General features: G+C 43.7%; 1 protein-coding gene across 1 annotated transcript in view; it reads right to left on the bottom strand.

Moving 5' to 3' along the window:
• LOC311338751 (chemokine-like protein TAFA-1) overlaps positions 1–16,050 on the bottom strand; it is a gene marked incomplete at both ends in the record, with an annotated part of 106,274 nt that extends 90,224 nt beyond the window's left edge. The window contains one exon of the mRNA XM_084464071.1: positions 15,927–16,050. Within this exon, the coding sequence (XP_084320197.1) occupies positions 15,927–16,050 (124 nt within the window). The remainder of the gene's footprint in view (positions 1–15,926) is intronic.
• Between the last annotated feature and the right edge of the window lie 2,097 nt (positions 16,051–18,147).

Here is an 18,147-nt window from a genome sequence, read left to right as displayed (position 1 = left end):
GTGTATGAGAGACAGACAGAACGAGCGAGAGGAAGAAAGAAGGTGAAAGAGAGACAGAACGAGAGAGGAAGAAAGAAGGTGAAAGAGAGACAGACAGAACAAGAGAAAGAAAGAGAGCATAAGAAAGTGAGAGACAGCAATTGCAGCAGGAGAGAAGAGCAGGGTGGATGTGATGGAGCGACCGCGGCCTGTGTAAATGTCTCCTCATCGATCCAGCGCTGGAGAGGTACTCAAGCTAATACCAGGCTTTGGCTTTGGCGCTCTACCATGAGGATGTCACTGAAGCTCCCATCGCGGGGTGTACTGTACAAGCTGTTAGTGTGTGTGTGTGTGTGTGTGTGTGTGTGTGTGTGTGTGTGTGTGTGTGTGTGTGTGTGTGTGTTTGTCCTCCAGTTGATCTCTACATGCGGTCTACACAGAACACAGGTGACTGAGTGAATCAGCATGTGGGCCGGGCTCTTGTAACAAGACCTTTTTTTTTCTCCCAAATAATTGCCTTTGACAGAAGCGTGCGCTCTTCGAGTTTCAGGACTTTAATAAAAGTAATTGGATCAAGTGATTTCTTCCTGTATTTGGTGACCTCTGGAGACTTATCTGACTAACTTTTGGAGTGGCCGTGGCAGCAGACGACAAGGCCACAACAGTGTGACACCTCAGTGTCTGCTTGAGTAGAAATGGAGCTTATTTTACCATGACTTGTCAGCCCCAGGTGCAATATTGTTTCATTCACACACAAACACACACACACACACACACACACACACACACACACACACACACACACACACACACACACACACACACACACACACACACACACACACTCTCTCTCTCTCTCTCTCCCTCCACCTAGCAGCTTTCCCAACTCCCCTCCCTCATGATCAGTCTCAAATCAAACATTGTGACAGTCCCTATGCCCCTGAATGGATTCATCTGGTTACACGCACATATCCACACTTCTACCCACCTACCCACTCCCCCACACATATCAATCCCCCCCAACCCCCACCACACACGCACACACACACACACACACACACACACACACACACACACACACACACACTGGCCTCTACAAATTGTGGTGCCGGGTGTCAGGGCACATAGCAACCTGTCAGAAACAGAAATATGGGGTCCACTGGCCCTCTAATGAGACCTGAGTCCTCCCGATTCCTCCTTGGCTCCACCCCCTTCCAACCCCCCCAATCACTCACATACACGCAGATACACATTCACACACTCACACCTTGCGTTCCTACCAATCCCATTACAGCAGTCAGAGCAGAACAGCCAGAGGCCCTTTGGGCTGGGGTCGGGTTGCGACACAACAACCACAACAACCATAAAACCGAAAGAGATTTGCCATGCAACAACCATAAAACCGAAAGAGATTTGCCATGCCTCTCCGGCCTCTAATGTGAATCAATTAGCGTTGTAATTACTGCTGCTCTGGAGGCAACCCAGGTCTGCCCCAGTGAAGGCATCAGATAACCGGCATCAGTGAGGCACTGTGTGGCTGTCCAGGGCCTGGGTCTGGGGTTAATGTCATCCCTAAAGACCAGACCCATGGCTCTCTCTAGAGCAAGCAGGGTGGAACAATAGCACGCTTGTAGCATGCTAGAAGCACGCTAGTGGCTACTGTGGGCTGGTGATTAGAAGGTATTTGGGGATAACAGAGCCGGGCTGGTGGAGCGAGCGCCTACGTTCTAGGGGCCGTGACAGAGTGAATGTAGCGTGGAATTATAAAGGTAGAGGTCTCTGCACACACAGGCACACACACACGCAAGCACCCACACACACACAGGCACCCACACCCCTACGCTGATAGCCAGGCAAGACAGAGGTGATAAGATATTTGCAAAATACCCCTTATTATGTGTATGTGGAAATCGAGTTTGCGGATTTCCCTCAATTTGCCACCTGAAGAGGGAAGTTGGTCGAGCATAGGTTTGCTGAGGGAAATGTATTCATCTATGAAATGAGAGGAAAGGAAGCGGAGGGGTGTAATGGTTGAGGCTGGCCTGGTACTGTACTTCTCGTTACATCGGATATATCGCTTTGTCGTTTACGCACCTCGGTATGGTGAAAGAATTTCTTTACATTGATAGCCTTTATTTATGGAGGGCCCAAGATGTCTGCAAGAAAAACGTATAGAAATACCAACAGGCATGCTTTAATCATTTTTGCATAAAGATCACAGATCCTTCGACCATGATAGTCAGACTTGGTGAGTCAGAAAGAGGATTCCATATAACTAGCAAGAATGTGAAAAATGCACAGAATTTAGACCAATTAGCAAATATGGCGTTTTACATTAGACGTTTGAATTCAAAATGAATGAAAGGCCAGGTAGGATTTCAATCTTCATATGTGTGATACAACCCATGACTATAAGAGGTCATACATGACATCACTACAGATCATGTCTGTATGGATGCTTTTGTTTGTTTATCCTTCATAACAGTCCTTGAGTTGGATCCCTGAGGGGACGGGAGGATGATACAAAAGACGGAGGCGTGTGTCGGCACTGTTCCTCGCCTGTAAACTCTATGCGGCACGCATGCCTCACACCTAATTTCACAGGTGTGAGGACTTTTAGAAAATGAACAAGGTCAAAAAGTATATTTTATGATCCAAAGATAGGATTTAACAAAAATTCAGGTATGTCTGCTGAGGCAGAGAAATTCTCTTTTATCTTTTTAATGGATGCCTTTTTTTGCGGCATTTTTCATTGCTGCCGGTGTGGGAGAAAAGCGTGATGTTGTTTGCAGCTAGTGCATTCTTGCCACCTAATCCTCACAAATAATGCACTGTGGTTGATAGAGCCTCCTGCCTGATGAATAAATAGCAGTTGCACACACTGTTCAGTGCTGATCACCGTGGTGTGGGGAGAGGGGATTGGAACACCTCTAACCTGGTGCATGTGTTCCTGTTTAGTGTGGTGCTGCCTTATTATTTCCCGCTTTGCTCAATTACTGAGGAAATTGGAGTTGATTGTGTGTTCCAGACACAAAAAGACCCCCAGCTGTGTGCGAGACAGAAAAGAGCAGAAGCTCCTAGACCGGTCGAGTTAAAAAACATCAGAAAAAACGGAGGCGTGTGTCTCTAATAGAACAGATATCATGAGTAGGAGAAAGAAAGAGACAGAAGGAAAGAGAGCGAGAGAGAGAGAGAGAGAGAGAGAGAGAGAGAGAGAGAGAGAGAGAGAGAGAGAGAGAGAGAGAGAGAGAGAGAGAGAGAGAGAGAGAGAGAGAGAGAGAGGAAGCGAGTGTGAGAAAGAGAGCAGGCCAGAACGAGAGAGAGAGAGAGAGATGGAGGACGAGTGAGAGTGAGATGCTCCTGTGGGTCATTAGGCTACAGAGTCAGACGCAAGCCGCTGCCGGCTCGTCCTTCACTGTCTCTCTCCCTCTCTGAGCCATTCCCCATCAGCCGCTTGCCCCGAGCCCGAGAGGTACCTGGCCGCGTAACAATGGAGCTCGGTCCGCTGGGCATCCGCCTGCAAACGATGATGCATTGCAGTGGCCGACGGACACTAATTATTCTCCAACATCTCACCCCCCAAAAAAAGGAAAAGTGTATGTCCCCATTTATTGCCATGTGTCGTATTAGCGACTGGCATTTTAAATACGGGACACCGAATGTGTTTCACCCGGTGCATCGTGTCCTTGTGGCGGACAGACACAATCGCAAATGTAATCTGCTATTTTGTGTTTTAGCCGTGTCGATCTCCCCGTTCTTCCTATTATGAGCGTCTTGGGGTGAAGGCAGATGACAGCGGGACCTCCGATTGCCGTACATTAGGCCTTCCAGCTGTCAGGGGGATGAGTGGATGTGGGGCTGTCGCTGGGCGGGCGGACACCCGGGTACAGTCATGGAAAATCTGACGAAACAAATGCACCCTGGCGTAGTGCTGACAAGGCAGCTCCGCACACCACCCAACAAAATGTGGATGGTGTTTCAATCATTCGCCTGACAGGTCGGGGATACAGCAAGGAAATATAATTTCTGCTTCCATAATTCCCAAATAATATTGTGTGTTTATGCTGCTTGTCACCTCACCTTTGGGTAAACAGAATATCATTTTATGAAAAATAAATAAATGAAAAGCTGTCACCTTGGACACATATTAAATTTCCGCACGTTGAAAAAAAAAGAAGGTAAAAAGTAAAATTGGCGACAGAGACAATACAACAGAGATACCTGTTTAATAAACATTTACCGTAGTTGCTGGAAAGTCCATGACCACGAAATAGATTTATTCAGACCCGGGGCACAAATTATTCCACTTCCGTTTGTGCATTTTACAGCCTGTCAAGAATAGACAAGAACCTAGAAAAATATTATTACATTAAAGCACTCTTTAGAAAAGGATGGAATAGCTAGTTACATTCATTCCATACCAGAAAGCAGCGGTGTCGTTGGACGTGGGCGTCAGAGACTACAGCCCTGAATGTTTTATGAATAGCCATAAAAAAATGGTCTTGTATTATTTTTGTTTTCACCAAAACAATAATAATACAGAAAGAGCAAATCTATTCATCTTCCAATCAGCCATAAAAAAAAAAATATGGTTACCCAGGTATGATTTAGATCCCCTGTGTGTCATTCAAGCAGCAGATCTTCAAACTTCAGACAACTCTCTCTCTTCAGAGAGAGAGAGAGAGCGAGAGCGAGAGAGAGAGAGAGAGAGAGAGAGAGAGTCATTGCACTACAGTGCATGAACCATATCTGAAAATTGTCTGTGTGCGTGTTTGAAAGGACATGTTATATTCCAATAAACTAATGTTAAAATAAGCACATTTAACTGTTTATCTCAAGTCTGGCACTGTAGCATGTCAATAAATGTTTAATGATAGCAGTTATTATGTATTCCGCTTCTACTTAATACTAATCTAAGCTAATCGTAGATCAGGAGTTAGAACAGGTTTGCTGGTAACTGCAAGATTGTTTGATCCCCGGCTCCTCCTAGCTGATTGTCGATGTGTCCTTGAGCAAGACACCTCATCCTCAATGCTCCCGATGAGCTGTCGCCTTGCATGGTTGACTCTGCCGTCGGTGTATGAATGTGTGAATGAATGGGTGAATGTCAGGCAATATTGGCAAAGTGCTTTGGATAAATGTGCTATATAAATGCAGTCCATTCACCATTTATACTAACAACCACTAATATTTGTAACAGGACAATTCATAATTAATGTGAAAAAAACATTCGTTTTTGAGATACACATTTCAAATTTTCAGTGATTAAGACATGTACTTTGAATATAAATAAGGTACCAGAGGGCATAAAAAAACATGGAGATGGAGTTTGTTTATCAAAAAGAAAGGACGGGACTGGATCCCGAGGGACCCCACGACAGAGGTCCGGGTTAAGCCCCGAATGTCCCCAAAACCTAGCAACGACCTGCGGGAGAGAAACCCTTTCTGTTATTATTTCAGGCCCACTTACTACTACCTTCCCCTCTGAATTAGTGTACATCATAAATGAACGTGTGAATACATAATGGCATACTGTGTACAAACAAACATATTCCTCTGCCGATTCCGTGCGGTGCCTTAAGTCGATCTCGTCTTCCAGTTCTCCGGGGTGAACGATCTCCCGAAGTGCGGGGTGGTAGAAGTCGTCCCAAACAAACCATCCCATAAGAAACATTCGTCCCCTGCAGTGGTTCTAAATGATGGTGCAAAGTGCCTCCGCTGAATTACAATTACCTGTCTCAGTGTCTCTTTTCACCATTAACATAAGCAAGCTATTTCGGTTCAGCAGACTGCTCAGAAAAGGGCTTGAGGGGTGTGGAGGTGATGGAAGAGAAGTGCACGGTGTGAATAAATAAACATGATAATGTTACAGTATCCAGCATCTTTAGTCCTACCATGCATGTTGCACACATCGATAGGGATAACACAAAAATAGTAACTGTCAGACACAAGTAGAAAATTGTACATAATGTGCAATACAATTTCAGACAGTACTTCATATTATGTGTCTTAAGATACTCGGTAACGTGGAGAGATGTTTCCTCGGTGTGAGCGTTCTGTTTGTTGTGTTATTTCCTTCCTGCTAGGTATTAGACACGTATGAAAGATCTAGGATGAATGGTGTCTGCGATTCCTGCCTGATACAATTATGTGACTTCAGAGAGAGAGAGATAAGGCGCGGGACGTAATCTGCTGTCGGTTGACAAAGGGGCACTGGGAAAAAAAACTCTTTAACGTGTTTGCCGCTGAAATGTGGCTTGTGCCGCCGCAGTAAATGTGTGGTGTACGACTGTGTGGATCGATAGAACGTGCTGGGGTAAATTGGTAGACGGAAAAAAATATGAATAATAGTAATGCATTGGGTTAATAACACCCTGTTCCTTATGTTTTCCTGAAAGTGGTACAAATTAAGTAAAATAAACATACAGGGACGTATAGCAATATGTCCCTGTATGTAATAAAAAGGCCTTGTAAAATCGAATAAAGAAAATGACGAACAAATGCTAATTCAAAAGCATCCTCAAAGCGCAAGTCTACAATGCAGTCGATTCAATCCGGGACAGAGAGAGACGTCTCTAGAGGACTACCAGCCCCGAAAGCAAGGCTTCTTCTCCTGTTCCTACCATTAGAACCAGAGAACCATGTGGTTAACACAATCTATCTCCAAAGAAATCAAACTGTGGCCAATAGTGTTTTTTTTCTTTGGGGAGTAGTTCACTACAGAAGAGAGGTGAGGGCACAAATGCAAATGCATCGGTGTGTGTCATATACAAAGCAATCCCAGTGAATTAAGTACTCTACCTCTGCCTTAGTTAGCCTGTAAAGCTAAAGAAGGGCCGGAGCCCGGAGCAGGGGGAGCTGGGGACGTGGTTAACTGAAGACAAAGAATCACAAAAAGAAATCTGCTAAAAAGGGAAAAGATAATCTATTAAAACATACTATATCAGAGGAAAATGCTAAGGTATGTTAGTTACACATCAGTTGAAGTCCACCTTGGAGTGAATCACTGATTATATGTTGTGCAGGGAGTAAAAGGGACGTAGGGCAGTCCATATAAAGTGCCAATTCAACCTCCATCTACCCCCGGCCATAAAAAAAGGCAGTGTAATAGGATTCCTGAGCTTTTCCAGTGACTGCTTCCACTATCACACAGACATTTAAGTGCACTAATCCATGACAAATTGTCTCATTTGATCCATGACAAATCGTCTGAGGGGCCCAACAGAGACAAGGAGATGAAGGAGTGAAGGGCAGGCGGGCTGGCTGGGTGGGGATGGGTGAGGGTGGGTGGGGATGGGTGTAGAAGGGGGAAGGGAGAGGGAGTTAAGAGGGCCAAGCAATGAGGCACGGCATCAGAGTAGCCGGGCAGTTACTGGCTACCAGGTTTTAAAATTGGGGGTTCCTTCCATTTGCCACAGAGAACAATATCGTACAATCTGGAGCATTGCAAGCAATCTATAGGGCTTGTTTTTATTTTAGCAATATGCTGGAGTTTGAGATGCTATATGCAGAAAGTAGTGTATCAAAGGATCTATTAAATCAGTGTGTTTCCATGTGTTTCCATGTTGGTTCTTTGCTCATTGTCAACCTTATGTGAGATTTCCATTTCAAACTAATTAGCAGGAATCGGCTCAGGCCCGAGAATGGGCTTTTTCCCCGTAAAATGACATGTGCTAATGACCCCCATGGTTTAATGGCCCACTTGGAATTAATACGCAAAAACACAGAAGCTAGGGTGGAAGGCTCTTCTGTCAGAACCAAATCGTTTTCATTTCACAATTCAAACAACACAAGCTACTAGGATTTAGTTTAAGACTGTTGGGGAACCAAAGGCTTATGTCCCCACACCTTGATTCTAGCTGTCAGGGGCCTTATTAATAGGGTTCCAAATAGAGAGAGAGGTTTTTTTTTAAAACAAACGGTGCTATTTGCCAGCGATTTAATTCCCTCTAAGAAATATCCATCGTCTGAAGAAGCCGTCCCAGGGGCATAAACTCAATGCTCTACGTGTTTAAATGCACATGCCTCAAGAGCTCATTTATAGACGATAAGGTACGTCGCTACCAGCGTCGGGGTGCAGTCAAGCAGCGTCCTATCCGGGACCGATCCATTCCAGAGCCGCTGAACATTGCATATGAAGATAAACACAATTTGAAAATTGAATGGAGCCCCACAACACATTATTCAGGAGCACTTGAACAGCCAGCGCTCGTGTAAAAAAAAACATCAAGTATTTTAAATTTAACACCTCAGTCCCCACCGATTATCGATTGGACGGTGATGACATTCCATCAGATTAAATCATCCGATTTGAGGCCACCGCCTCGATCATCTCGACAAAAAATAAAAAGACGTAATATTAAACGTTCTGCTTCAGGAGAACTCCAGTCTTTCACTCGCTAAACAATACAATCATTAAAAGAGTCACCACCCATCTGCAGTCGCTCATTACTCCACGACTACACAGCAATAAGAAAAAGACTTCAGTGTGTGTTCTGATATGTCACTCATTAACCTTTGCGGTGGCTCACACCTGTTTGTGCTGTCTCCCCTCATTCGCCCTAGGCGGCTCTACGTCTGTCACTAATCATGACATCAACGCCAGTCTCCCTTGTATTGTTTGGAGTATAATGCTCTGTTGCATAGGTAGCTCTTTGTGTGCTCAGTGAGTGGCATTATACTCTGCCAATTAGAGATTAAAAGGGCCACAGAGGTGTAATAGCACTGCAATAGACACAGAGTGTGCAGGGGGAAAACTGAGGCACTGAAGATTTAAAAAAGGTATATTATTAGTGCTTTTATCTCACATTGCGAGCGATTTATGCCGTTAGGAACTTTAATACACACATTTTTTTGGACCTGTATTGTGGTGAGGCACTACGCTATAGCGTAGGTGTGCTCACAGCAACTATTTTAAACATAGCAAGGAATATTTTGGCTCCATTTTAAACAGGTGTCAAAAGTATTCACATTCATTACTCAGGTAGAAGTATAGATACTAGGGTTTAAAAATACTTCTGTAGAAGTTGAAGTATCAACTCAAGTTTTTTACTTAAGTAAAAGTGTAAAAGTACTCAAAACTACTTAAAGTATATAAAAGTAATGTAAGGGGGAAAAAGGACAAAAGGTTAGGCCAGGGGCCTATAGTGCACTACCCCACCTCCCCACAAATTGTTATTTTTTTCTAAAGGCCATAATGATTATAATGTTCTATTAAAATGTTAATGTTGAAAAATTTGGAATGCACCTGTTTCAGCCGCATTAATGGCCATTGAAAATGAATGCATTTTAGTACAATGAAAAAGGAATACATATTTTGGCAGGTCGAAAGTACAGTCTGACAAAATATGTGACCCCCCTATAACTTTGGCTAAGAAAGAAGAAACATGTTTATTCTTCATTCAGTGTGTATTATAGAGAAGGGATACATATTTTGGCTATTTTTCATATTTATATGTGCAGGATATAAAGGCTCTATAATTGCGATAGGCCTATATTATTAGGCCTTCCATGATCAATGTTATTATTGTTATTTATTCTGAATACTTTGGAATGACATCCTCAGATTTTGCAACTGAAATGTGGATTACAGTTGCAAAAAATAAATAAAATAGCCTACGGGTGAATTCGAAGCGCAGTGTGTACTTCCGCCTGCACTGGATGCATGCGTGCTCCCGCGGCCGGGGAAACAATTCTTATCGGGGGTAACTACATTGGCACGACACCGGAATGAAGTAGTAGAAAGTAGAGTAGAAAGTACAGATAATTGCATGAAAATGTAAGGAGTAGAAGTAAAAAGTCAGCTGAAAAATAATTACTCCAGTAAAGTATAGATACCCAAAATTTCTACTTAATTTGATTCTACTTAATTAATCCTACTTAATTTCAATTTGGCAGTTTGTTGAATAAGAATTAGTAGATATTGTGAAAATGAATGAATGTATGTATTGTACATATGTTGTAAAATAAACGTCCAACAAACACTTTAAAAAATGGTCGCAGGACAGCTGTATGGACGATGTCAGGACGTGACTCGTGTTTGCAACAGTAGTTGACCACAGTACCCTACGACATATGTAATCAAATGGTGAGTGCTGAGTACAAAAATAAAACAACATCTCTGCATATCACGTCACATCAAGGGGAAACAGAGAAGATGAGCACACCGCATTTTAAGAAAGTGGTACAAGTGGTAAACAACGCAACAACAGCCTCAACTCCCACACATCACTACCACAACTTAATAATTTACCTTTTTAATGGAGGCTGATTACCCCCCCCCCCCCCCCCCCCACCCTACACACACACACACACACACACACTTTTGCAATCTAAAGTGACCTGGTTCTTACTGAAGTGGTACTCTCTGGCCATCAAGCTTCAGCCAACTGTGTGGACAGGTGAGAGGAGAGAAAGAGGTGTGTGTGTGTGTGTGTGTGTGTGTGTGTGCGGGGGGGGCGGGGGGGGGGAGTCGAGCAGAGCCGAGCCGGACGCTCCTGTGTGCCGCGTCAAATCCAACTCATCTGTCAATGTAGTGGATTATTTCTTGAGAGACTAGAATTGGCTGCCCAGAATCAGGCCGCCATCAATCTTGTGTAGCACGAGCTGTAGTCAGGGATGTGAGATGGGGCGAGAGAGAGAGAGGGGGAGAGAGGAGTGATTGGGAGAGAGAGAGAGAGAGAGAGAGAGAGAGAGAGAGAGAGAGAGAGAGAGAGAGAGAGATAGAACCCCCATTCACACTTGCGCTTCAACTCTGAACTTATCTAGACATTACCCCGAGGAGTTGTGTGTAAGAACGCAAATGTCTGAATCATTTGGAGCTGACATTAAACTGAGTTTCCCCTGCCAGTTCCCGAGTACAACGTCTGTGTAATGTTCGATTGAGCCATGTGGGAACAGAGCAGGTCATTGCTTGGAGAAAACACAGCACCTAGATCCTGTTCTACCTTCTCCGGCATAGGAAGTGGTGGTAAATGCAGAAGGATAAGAAGAATTGACGCATTGATGACGTTCATGCAACTACCGCCGAGCCAGAAGAATATGACATGTTGTATTGATATCAATGCAAAGACTTCATTACGGTTGAGTCATAGCCACATCCACCATCTTGGTTGTGCTGTGAACAAAACACTGTGATATCAGCGTCATGTCCTGCCTCCTGCACACACAGGTGCCTCCCTTTGCCTGAACCAAACAGAGCATTTCCAGGAAGTGAGAATGCGCCTGCCGTGGACAATCTCCTGTTGTGGGCTGTGTGAAAGGGCAACTCCAGGACAATGTCCAGACCTGAGTCACTGGACATTGTCCGGAGATCATGAAAACTGAGAGAGAGAGAGAGAGAGAGAGAGAGAGAGAGAGAGAGAGAGAGAGAGAGAGAGAGAGAGAGAGAGAGAGAGAGAGAGAGAGGGACAGAGAGAGAGAGAGAGAGAGAGAGAGAGAGAGAGAGAGAGAGAGAGAGAGAGGGACAGAGAGAGCCTTGGCTTTGTCCAGCTTGGTTTCTTAACGTTTAAAGAAATAACTGAATGTATAAACATGTAAACGCATTTGTCTATGCTTCGGTTTTCCCCAGTGTCTGCTTGCCGTAGCAGCCAAACGCTAGCAACCTATGCCTTATTTCTCATTCCTTTGCTTTTTTTACAAACCTTGTTGGATTCAGGAACAGGCTCGAGGATTGGAGCCGCACCTCTCTCAACACGACCTCGCCTTCCCAATGCTCAGACATCCGCCCCCCGCCCCCCCCCCCCCCCCCCTCTTTGACTTCACCACCACCACCTTTCTCCACCCACCTCTGTGAACAGGATGCTGTTCTGAGCCTCTGAATTGTTCACTTTCTCAGACAGCAAGGCTGGCGGCGAGCCAATGTGCTCAAGGTTTTACTTCAAGGCACTGCCTTGCATTTTGAGGTTTGTTTTTGCTCTTTCCGCCAAGGTTTTCTTATCGTGTCATTTTTTGGTTTGTTTATTTATTTACCCCCGAAAAGGAAGATGTCATTCACACGAGAATGATGTAAAAGCGAATCATGCAGGATACAGAAGTACACCGAGACGTATAGCGCTGGAACATGCAGGATACGGTGGGAGGAGGATGCAATACAGATAGATAATGGAGAGCAATACGCCTTTTCTGGTCCTTCAGCTTCTTGCGTGGGTAGAAAGTCAAAATCAAGATGTATCCATAAGGTTACTGTCTTTCGGTTGTGTATGCGGCAGCTCCAGCATACAATAATGCAGCAGGGGTAGTGCAGTAATTCACACTTTTCTGCGTTCCATCGACTAATACAACGTGACACTTCAAATGTACCACACTTCGCCCCTGTTCAAAATCTTCCTTCATAATCACAGAACCATTAAATGATATTAGATTTCTGCGAGCAGCCAAACAAAGCAGCCAATGGAATTATCGGTGTGAGACATCTATCTCTTTCTCTTTTTCTCTCTCACACATACAGTCCCTCTCTCAGACAGAATCACACTCTCTCTATTTCAACACACACACACATGCTTGCACGCACACATGCATGCACGCACGCACACACGCACGCACGCACGCACGCACGCACGCACGCACGCACGCACGCACGCACGCACGCACACACACACACACACACACACACACACACACACACACACACACACACACACACACACACAGTCTCTCTCCGTCTCTCTGTCCCTCTCTTCTCTCCCTATCTACCTCCCTCTCTATCACATTGTGCTACAAAGCCATCTATTTATATCAGAGGTTCTGGCCTGAGTGAAACGAGAGACTGTCTCAAATTATAAAATCAATTCTAATTCAAATATTCATCATAGCATTTCACTTCTGACGGAGCAGTTCTGGTGAGTTTGCATGATGATGATCCACAGCTGAGCAAGACTGAAGTCCCATGACATGAAAAGATAAGGGTGACATACAGTAAAATATTTAGTGGGCTTCTGCACTGGTAGTTCTAGGCCAGGAGCCTAGCCAGTTAGAGTATTGATTAACATTAAACATATCCTGAGATGATCAATGCATTAGGTTGCCAACACCCATTATTGACGTCATCCATCCAATTGATACTGATTATAAAAGTTTTTGTAGGAGTATTGGTGGTAAAATAACTCAGTGACAGATTTTATCTGGCAATATGGGAACAGTAAAGATAGCAATTGTGGATGTGATGAAACTCTCCGTGTGAAGCAGGCTGCATAAAATGAGCCTTTGATAAGTCGTTACAGCGCTCTCACCCTGTTCAGGTTGCTGGAGCTTGCCATTACTTACGGTAATAACTTCAATTAAATTAGTGTCTCAGAATGGTCTAATAAAGCACAGATTATATTCATAGTTTATGCGTGGTTCAATCTTGCAGCACTTTCTCTCTCTCTCCGTCTCGGTCTCTCTCTCTTTTACTCTATCTGGCTCCCTGTCAATTCAATTCAGTTAAATTCAGAAAAGCTTTATTGGCATGAAAAATATACATTTGCATTGCCAAAGCAGGTGAACAATAAAATAAAAATTCTCTCTCTCTTTCTTGCTATTGCTCTTTTTCTGTCTCTCATTCTCACTTTCTCTTTCTATTTGTCTTTGTCTCTCTATTCATCTCTCTCTCTCTCTCTCTCTCTCTCTCTCTCTCTCTCTCTCTCTCTCTCTCTCTCTCTCTGTCTCTCTCTCTCTCTCTCTCTCTCTCTTTCTCTCTGCAAGGTACGCAGGTCCACAAATCCCACTGGACCAATGAAAATACCACACGATTATGGCTGGTTGAAAAAGTGTTGCAAGTTTGCATGTGCATGAGGGAGTGAATGCTTTTTGCGTGTGTTTGTGTGTGTGTGGGTATGTATGTGTTTGTTTGTTTGTGTTTGTTTGTTTGTGTGTGTGTGTGTGTGTGTGTGTGTGTGTGTGTGTGTGTAAACAGTGGTTTAAGTGGGATTTGGCAGGTGGGGGAACTTAAATTTTGTGTCGGCGCAACAAAGCAAAACGACTCGCCATGTAACAACATATTGAGTATTATTTTTCGTATTCTAATTGGACGGGGGGTCTTGGGAGGGAGGGTATTTTGAATTTGGTAGATGTGATTTCCTGTATTCTGGTGCATTTTGGGGATGGCAACTACCTAAAAATTCTTTCAGATTCATATGTATGTTAATTGAACCATGCATTAATTTCATATTTTCCGTGCTGAAATGCATTTTTAACATGTCTATACTCTTGTTAAACGACAAATACAAGTTTGTTTTAAAAGTAACAACACCAGCCACATGAGTGATTTGTATTTTTTTCATTGCAAAGGGCTTACATACATCACCATTCAATGATGGCACAAAACTGAAAAACAGTGGCCCAACATTAAGTGCAAAATTATATTCAGTGCAGTTGTAGTAGTTGTAGTGGCGACTTAAGTTGAAATATTTTATGACTGATATCGTTTCTAAGCAAACTAGACACATGGGTTTGCCTTTTGATTCTATGAACAGCTACTCTGCTACTCATCTTGACTGAAAGGTACGGTAAAAAAATAAAGAATTATTAATTTATCTGAGGTGCCGGAACACAGTTCAGGTGCGTTACGGCCCACTTTAACCCCTGTGTGTAAATATGGTGGGTTGAATATGTGAGCGCGATATGTGTTTTTGTGTGTGCGTGTCCCTGAGAGCCATGACCTGGCTTAATCCACTTGGCCAAAGCCATTGGGAGGCGCTTTGCTTCCCTACTCCTTTGGGATTCATGCATAATACAAAAAGCCACTTACTGGTGCCTCTCTCCACTCGTATACCTTAAGCAACCCCGCCACCCATCCCATGGCCCTTTACACGCAAACAACACCTAGCAAATGGATTCAGAGCTCAGTTAGACATACTGAACTCTCTTGTTTTACTGACAGGGCCATCTATTGGTTGGCCTTTAATATAAAGCAGCAAAATAACAAGCTTTGATTTGAACATGCCCCCTGTTCCACAGCTAAAATAACCACAGCTAAAATAACTTCTTAAAAGCCTGTCTTCTTATATGCCTTTCTTAGAATGGTGCGTCATTAGACATCAGCTGTGATTCCCCCCCCACCCCCACCCCCATATCCTACTCCACTTCAATTACTGGCTCCTGGCTCCGAGATGCTACATGGGCCCGAGCAAGCAGGAGATAATGTCGATGTTTAGCCGTCACTCAGCTTTCAGACCGCACCACACTGTGGGAGATTTATAATTATTTTTTGGGGCGGTAGGAGGGGTTATATCGTCAGCAGGGTTGCAGTTATTGTTCAAAGCTTAAAGTAAGCCTTTGCTTGGGTTCAAAATAACCTCCCCCCTTTTTCGTCGACATTTTGCGCACACGCTGCCACAAGCGTTATGGAGAAAACACGTTACATAATCAGCGAGTCAGACCCAGCTCAATGCTCCCTATCCCCTTCATGTGCCACTGTGGTGAAGAAAGCATCAGGCATAATTGCCAAATGCTTATGTCGAGCAAAGGCAGAACGTAATTGTCATTTCTATCTAAGCTTTGGTTGATCAAAGCCACCTTGGATACCAGCACCTTTTTTTTCCTACACTTAGCAGCCAGGAAGCTTGCGCTTGCTGCAGTCAAGAACGGTTCTCCAAAGAAACACAAGATATCCTCGCTGCGATGTTTAGAAGACAGTGCGTATTGAGAATCTCCATCTAAATGGGCTAGTAGGCCAGGTCTATTGTCTGGTCCGAAACACCTGTCAACCCGCTCCTATTTCCATTTCCTTGAACTAGCACAAGGCAGTGGAGCCTTGCGTTCTTGCAATCTCCCTGACAGTAACTCTCAGCTAAAAATACAGCTATGAAGCTTATTGACATCCGGTGTGATTCCTCATCGATGGCCTCCTGTACACAGGTAATCATTACGCCATGGCACCGATGGCCGCACGACAGCGCTAATGAACCACCGCCGGGTTCCAGTTTTCCCGATATCACGTCTGAGAGCCAGGAGCAGGCGGGACTTACCGAGCGTGAGGATGTCGGTGCGGCCGGGACGGGCCACATGGTGCTGCTGGATGGTCTGGTAGAGCGTGGCCTGGCACGCCAGTAGGAAGCCCAGGCTTATCCACACTGCCAACAACCAGGACATGGCAGAGCCCCCAGAGTCTGCACAGCCACGCCGACCAGGGCAGGGGGAGGAGAGCAAGAGAGTCAAGGGTCAGAGTACTTTTTTTTTTTTTTTTTTTACATTGAGGCATTTGGCAGATAGTTTTAATCAAAAGTGACTTCTGACTGGGAATTCCTGAGAGGTCCTTAAGTATCAGGTAGGGGATAAGATATCACAGCTCATGGATGCCTACTGATGGAGGAGACCATAGTGGTATCGAAGCCAGCGCTTTTGGCTGGGATCAGCCTTCCTACAATCCTGCCCCCAAGCACCACAAGATCATGGAAGGAAATGGGCAACAGCATGTATGATGATAAATGCACCTTTACTGTAGTGTTTTGGTTTTTCATCAGTGATATAATAACGTTTACAAAGGACTCCTTTGTATGACTGTAATAGAAGAAGGAAGATGGCAACAAGGAGCTGTCTTGGTCGGATACTCGCTGGAGTAATACGACATGACAGACAAGAAGAAGAGGGGAGGCTCTCTCTCTGGGGGCCCCCAAACATGTGATCAAAACACGAGGCCAGAAATGTTCTAAATCTTCACCCCACCTTAACAGACTGGGGAAACAACGACCAATCGTATGAAAGTACTTAGTGTTGAATGGCGTCGGATGATAGCCCCTGGCTCCCGCAGTAGGAGACGACAGGTGAGGTGAGATGGACGTGTATTTATAGACATGGACAGCCACCTCAGAGATCAATCTGATGAAAGGCTAATGGTTTGCTGCAGGCTAGCATATGGAGACACGCCCCGACCCCTCCTTTGGTGTGAATAATGAATCTCCCTCGTCCTATCCAGGTGCTCGTAGCGCCGGACCTGGTGTTTTAAAAAGGAGCACCTGTGAAGTTACGTTTAGAAGACCTCTGACCACCGACGGCTCTGGGGGAGGGATGTTGGATTTGCTCCAGATCTGCTCAACCTCCATGTTGTTTTTTTGCGTGCTATTTCCACAACCTCCTACACATGCTGTTAATCAGGCTGCATGAAATAAGTCGAGGGATTTCACTCAACCGTTGCCAGATTTCAAAGATATACTCTATGTGTTGGGTTGATTTCAGTTTTTGAGTGGCTTCTCTCCAAGCATTCTGGACTTTTTGGAGTACGACATGAACTTGACATAATCATGATCTAATCTGGCGACATAAAATTGAAAAGTCGTTCCTCCCTTCAATTTAAGCACTTTAAACTCCAGGAAAATGACACTTGCACTAAATCGTGGTCTGGGGTAATAATTTTGAATGTCTCTGCTTGCAAAGCATTTTTTAAGCAATACTTGAAGGTCATTTAAAAATATCTAACACGACTTGATAGGTTGAACCCTCTATTTTTTCTATTTTGGTGTTTGCCCTCAAATGACATTGAGCACACTTAATACCCAGCATGCACAAATTAAGCATATAATTATTAACAGCACATTGTAAATCCTCTTCCCTGCGCTAAACCCATGATAATCCTCAGGTTTGGGGAAATGTGAACCATCATTTGGTTCATTGGTTTGTTTTGTCAAAAATACCAAAATGTGAAAAGCTTTTTATCTGTTCAAGTTTTTGCTTTAATTGAGTGACTGAGTTACTGTTTGGATCAACTGACAAAATATGCATGTTGTTGTTTCAAGAGCAAAACAAAGCATGCTCACATATTTTATTATATAATAACAGTAATATAATACAAATAAATATTAAAACTTAATCTACACAATCAACATAATCAACAAAATAATAACAAGCATAATGTGTATCATACTTATGTATAATTATAATTACACTCGTAAAAATCTAATAAATTATTATAATTATAACACAATTATTATTATTAGATAAAAATTAGAGACTCCCAACACAGTGTTATCTCTTAGTGAAAACTGCATGGTTGTATCAACTCCTAACTTTCACCACCTCATTATAATAATATTCCTATGTAATTCACTAGAACAATATGTTTATAGATTTCCTTACACCAAGGAGCTTGAAAGAATATCCATGCTGGAATGTGAATATGCATATGCATAAACCTTCTTTAATCAGATATTTAAAAAAAAGGTTTGTCTTTTCGCAGTCTTTCGTTCTTTCTCT

This window comes from Micromesistius poutassou (genome assembly GCF_964030765.1).
Source record: "Micromesistius poutassou genome assembly, chromosome: 2".
Classification (NCBI taxonomy): domain Eukaryota; kingdom Metazoa; phylum Chordata; class Actinopteri; order Gadiformes; family Gadidae; genus Micromesistius; species Micromesistius poutassou.
This window is presented reverse-complemented; position numbering and strand designations above follow the sequence as displayed.